The sequence below is a fragment of the Branchiostoma belcheri genome, unplaced genomic scaffold (genome assembly GCF_001625305.1).
Source record: "Branchiostoma belcheri isolate BF01 breed outbred unplaced genomic scaffold, Haploidv18h27 scaffold61, whole genome shotgun sequence".
NCBI lineage: Eukaryota > Metazoa > Chordata > Leptocardii > Amphioxiformes > Branchiostomatidae > Branchiostoma > Branchiostoma belcheri.
Genome location: NW_017804254.1, coordinates 1346288 through 1351149, shown reverse-complemented (window position 1 = coordinate 1351149; position 4862 = coordinate 1346288). Strand labels below are relative to the sequence as shown.

Below are 4862 nucleotides of genomic sequence, written 5' to 3'. Positions count from 1 at the left end.
AGGATGGACGACATGGCACGAACCCACCCGCAGCACCCAACGTTCAGAAGGTCTTCATCCAGCGAGACTTCTCGGAAGGAACAGGCTGCAAGTTCCAGTCCAAGTTTCCGCCTGAACTGGAAGGGAGGGTCAGTTTTTATTTGCACATTTGATTTCGAGATGGCATAGATGCCATCTATAGTTTTTGAATGTTTAATTGGAAATGATGTTGTCTGCAAATAGGCAAAATTCTGATGCAGCATTGACCCAACATCCAGGGAAAATGGTGAAAAATTCAGATTATGCACACGTGCAGTACAGTCTATTGACAAAAAAATCACATGTTCACTTCTAGAGGTTATTAATTATTATTTGAGAAGGTCAGAAGATCTCTAGATCTGTATCGGTATAGCTGGTATAACCGCCCTTTGGCGTAACACACCAGCTTCGCAGGGCACGCGGCACAGCGGCAGCTGGCTATGTTACACTGAACGACCTGTTACGTCCAATCTTTGTACATTTAATTGCAGTTGAGTTTAATTGAGTTGTTTAGAGGTTTCTAGTGATTATGCCCCAACTGATGTCCAAAAACAGTTGAGCTACGATTCACTGAAATAGAAATTCTTGGTGTCCCTTATGATGACCTGATGTGAAAATGTATACTAAGTGCCCTGTACATGTTTTTTGCCCTGCAGGTAGAGAGAACAGCATTTGTAGCCACCATCAACAGAATCAACGAGTTATTTGGAGAAGCTGAGCGGGTGGGAGGAGCCACGTACTGTGAAGGGTGCATGGGATGTCTGACAGCATATCTCATCTATCTTTGTATCGACACACATTATGAAAAGGTGGGGTTCTCAGTGGATTTTTTTTTTCAACTTAAGGCATCAAATGCAACTTTAGGGCAGCAAAACAAAATTCTGGACGAGGAAATCTTTCTTAGTACATTTTCGCCATCATTTTGTACTTGAAGCATTTGAAATATGAAAAGGTGAGGTTCCCAGCGGAATTTTTTAAAGGCATCTATTGTAATTTTACATGTGTAACTGTTACATGTAGTATTGTGTGTGTGAAAGTCCCATCCGTTGTCAGTGTGTACATGTAAGTTAGTATTGTGTGTGTGAAACTTGAAAGTCCTATCCACTGGCAGTGTGCAGTATTATTTTTATATAGTATTAAGAAGTCTGTCGTTTTTTGTGGTGCAGGTTCTGAAGAGGATAGCGCGGTACATCCAGGAGCAGAATGAGAACATCTACATCCCCAGAGGTCTACAGCTGGTGGACCCCATCGAACGAGGGCTCAGAGTTGTATCCTTTTACATTTATTCTCTAGGGTCAGCGATTTTTTCTAGGGTTGGTCGGGAAACAGGAAACACAACATTTTCATTTTTTTCCTAGGCCTTACCAAATCACAAAGTGGGATGGGTTGAATTGCTTTGGAGTGCAAAGAAAAGGGGAATTCAAATGGGGAAGTTAGATTATAGAATGGAAGTCAAGAAAGACTGCATCTGTTTCCTTTCTTAAAGTTTGAAAGATAGACAGTAACTGTAGCTTCTAGTTCTGTAACTGGTACGGTATGGGTACCCTTGACAAAGGAGGAAAATACTAGTAGTATGTTAAATGCATGTAAAAGGAGCAGTGATTCATAATGCTGGGTTTTTCGAGATCAAGTTGTGAGAGAGCAGAAGAAAAAAGTACCTGAAAACGTTATTGTACACATTCTGTTGTTATTGGAGATGATTGATGTTCTTCCTTAACATGACTTTTACAGCTTGAAATCGTCATTTATGATTCTCCGGTAGGGAGATAGGACAGCCGACATGCAGCAAGACACATCCACATTAACTAAGCAGTTATAGTAAGAATAGAGCTCCATTTGGCCAGTGTCCTCCATGCATTATCATTGGTGACAGTCATCATTCTTTGTGCACAATCTTTTGGTGTCATCATCCTTTATGTACCTCATTTGGCGCCAGTCAATTTGTGCACAATCTTTAGGTGTCGTCATCTTTTGTGCACTATCATTGATGTCATCATCAATTGTGTGGCTGGGCCCCTTTCAACTAATGTAGGGACCATTCTGTTAATCTGTGTATGGACAAATTTTGTCCATACAGCTGAAAAATCACTGGCCGCATCCTAAAATGCTGTCAATACAATTTACACAAGGAATCATGCCAGAATCACATGTCATAAAGAGAAAATGTTTTTTCCAGGCTCTAAAATGATGCAACATGGTACCCTGGGAATGGTATTTCTTTTGTTGAAATCTGTAATTATGTTCAATGTTGAAGGTACTATGTATTGTTTACATATATCTCAAACAAATAGTTGTTTGTTGTGTAGGTGTCTGCGCTACACTGTCAACAACAGGTGGACAAATTTCTTGTTTGCCAGAAAGTAGCTGAATTTCAGAACAGCTATAGAGTAGTGTGTATTTTTGTCCTGGAAATGTCAGTGACTTAAGCTTGTGAATGTAGGTTCTCTACACTGATGAAGAGGACGCTGGCTGTGTTGCTGATGAAAAAGTCCTTCAGGACTGCAGACTTGACAGATATCTTCTGTGATGGAGTCTTCTGTGGAGGCTTCTTTCTTCTTCACTGGGTTCCTTGTGCAATTGAAAAGGCATTTTCTTTGCATGTGCAAAACAAAGAAAAAGGAAGACTATAGAGCGTTTGTATCATAATGAAGCAGGACCACTGAAAGTACCGTACCCGTACATGTAGGTATGCAGTGAGCAGGCTGGTACATGTGGTTTGTGTAGTAAGTGTGGTGTCCTGTAGTGCCATGTCTAGACCGTCCCACTCCTTACAGGGGTAGGTACATGTAGGATAACAGTATATTCAGGAACTCCGAGGGATATACCATCAAGGACTAGAGGGGGGTGGGCCTGTCAAAATGGTTTAGCCTTTTCTCATCTTCAAGCAGATGTTTGTGTGAAAGATCATAAAATATTTTCTGACTGCCGGGCATCTCTAAGAGTTGGGATTCTCTAGCCATGAGTGGCCTTCAGAGAAGCCCAGCAGTTAAAAAATGTCTTCTGCTCAGAGTTTCTCTGCTTTGTGATACATGTAGTTATGTTTGATATAGGTACAGGTTAATCTTTTTTCCACAGTGACATGTCATAGATGCAACTATTTTTAAGCTTTTAAAACAGACCCACCTTTTTCTGGTTCTTTGTGGTGAAGCTCTGATGTTGTCACTTGCTGAGCTGTTATAATTCCTTTTTGAAGTCAAAAGTTAGTAAGAAATGTTGTGTACATTTGTATGTAAAGAAGTAGATGTCTAGGCTAATGTACTTGTACTGTGAGTAACTCCTTGAACAAAAACCTCTCAGATGTTTTTAGCCTGGTATCCAGTCTATCGTGGTGGGGAAAACTGTCTTCTGGGATCTACTAGTAATAGTTTTCCCCTGCCCAGCTCAACAGACCACCTGGTAGAAGTGTTAGGCCTGTGATAGAGTTTGGCACTCTAATTAAACTCCCGTTGTGCAAAACCTACCGGGGAACCTAGCTGAGTTCACGGGTCGGGGAAGAGCTTCTTTAGCCCCAAAGAGAACCCGCCCCAACCTTAATAGACTGAACACCAGGCTAAGATGTTTCCAGATCAAAACAAAAGTCTGTAAGAAATATCTCTGAAACTGTAACAAAGTTTGCGGAGGATGCAAAGGTGTGTTGCACCAACAAAATCAAAATAAACATGAGTAGGGCACACTGAAGTGGTCAATGGCCTTTGGGTACAAATTTGTGTTTGCAATCAGACTATGTATCTTATGGCCGGTATAACCGGCCTTCAGTATAACATGCCATATCCGGCGGCGTTCTTTATTATGACTACGGGATGGACGATACCACACCACTTTCAGCACAGGGGTATCAGCTTATTATGCAGCAGTACCTAAAAATATTGCTAGAGTACCCCAAGTTAAATGCCCATTTTTCTTTGGGACCACACCAAAATTTAAACCATCAAAAGGATCATTTATTTTTTTTAGCAAAAAAAGTACCCCATCTGATGTATCCCTACTTCACAGAGGTAGCAAAAACAAAGTCCATGTTCAAGGTTTCACAGCAGTATAAGGACCTACTAACCCAACTGAGCTAACTTGTATATTGACTTGACACTGTATAAAGTATATCATTTTTCTCCAGTTGATCTATATATGAAAATTACATGCTGTCATCACCTGTGTTCAATAAAACAGACTAAATGTATGATTTGCTGATTTTTGCTCTTCCCTTTTATACTGTAAACCGATTAGTACATGTAGTCCATGGTAATTATCAAACTTGTTGGGATGAGAATCATATTGTCTTATCAAAACGACTGCAGTAAGGGGTTAAAAGGAATCAGTCTTCAATCAAAATGGTTGTTTCTGATTCGTGTTATCAATGTTATGATGAGGACAACACATGAATGTTTACACAATTAAGGTTCAAAACAAATCTGGATATATGAGTCTTATGATGGTAGCTAAGAACGTTATGTTTTTCGGGGCTTTGTGTGTGTGTTTTTGTGTGTGTGTGTGTGTGTGTGTGTGAACAGCATAACTTGGGAAGCTGTGGATGGATCATAATGATATTTGGGTAGGTCTCAATGACACCTCAAATGACCATTGATTATGTTTCTGGCCCCAAGTGGATTTTTATGGTACTGCAGTGGAACTGCCAGTTCTGATATCCTCCGTGTTCTGGACATACATTTTTTTTTAGTGGTAGATAGCTCCTGTGCTAGAAAAGAAGTAGTAAGGTTAAGGCCTTATAGCAGTTTCTTTTGGAACAGCAGTTGCATTTTTGTTGCGAGAAGATAACTTGAAGAGCTTGATGGATCGCTGTGATTTTTGGTATGTAGGTGGTGGTGACAATTATGCAAATCATTTGATGA

General features: G+C 40.3%; 1 protein-coding gene across 1 annotated transcript; it reads left to right on the top strand.

Moving 5' to 3' along the window:
- The first annotated feature begins 3 nt into the window (after positions 1-3).
- Positions 4-4192, top strand: LOC109482951 (golgin subfamily A member 7-like). The gene is given in 5 exon segments (XM_019785852.1): positions 4-19; positions 22-128; positions 675-827; positions 1185-1286; positions 1750-4192. Coding segments are annotated over 5 exon segments (417 nt in total). The 3' UTR covers positions 1789-4192.
- The last annotated feature ends 670 nt before the right edge of the window (positions 4193-4862 follow it).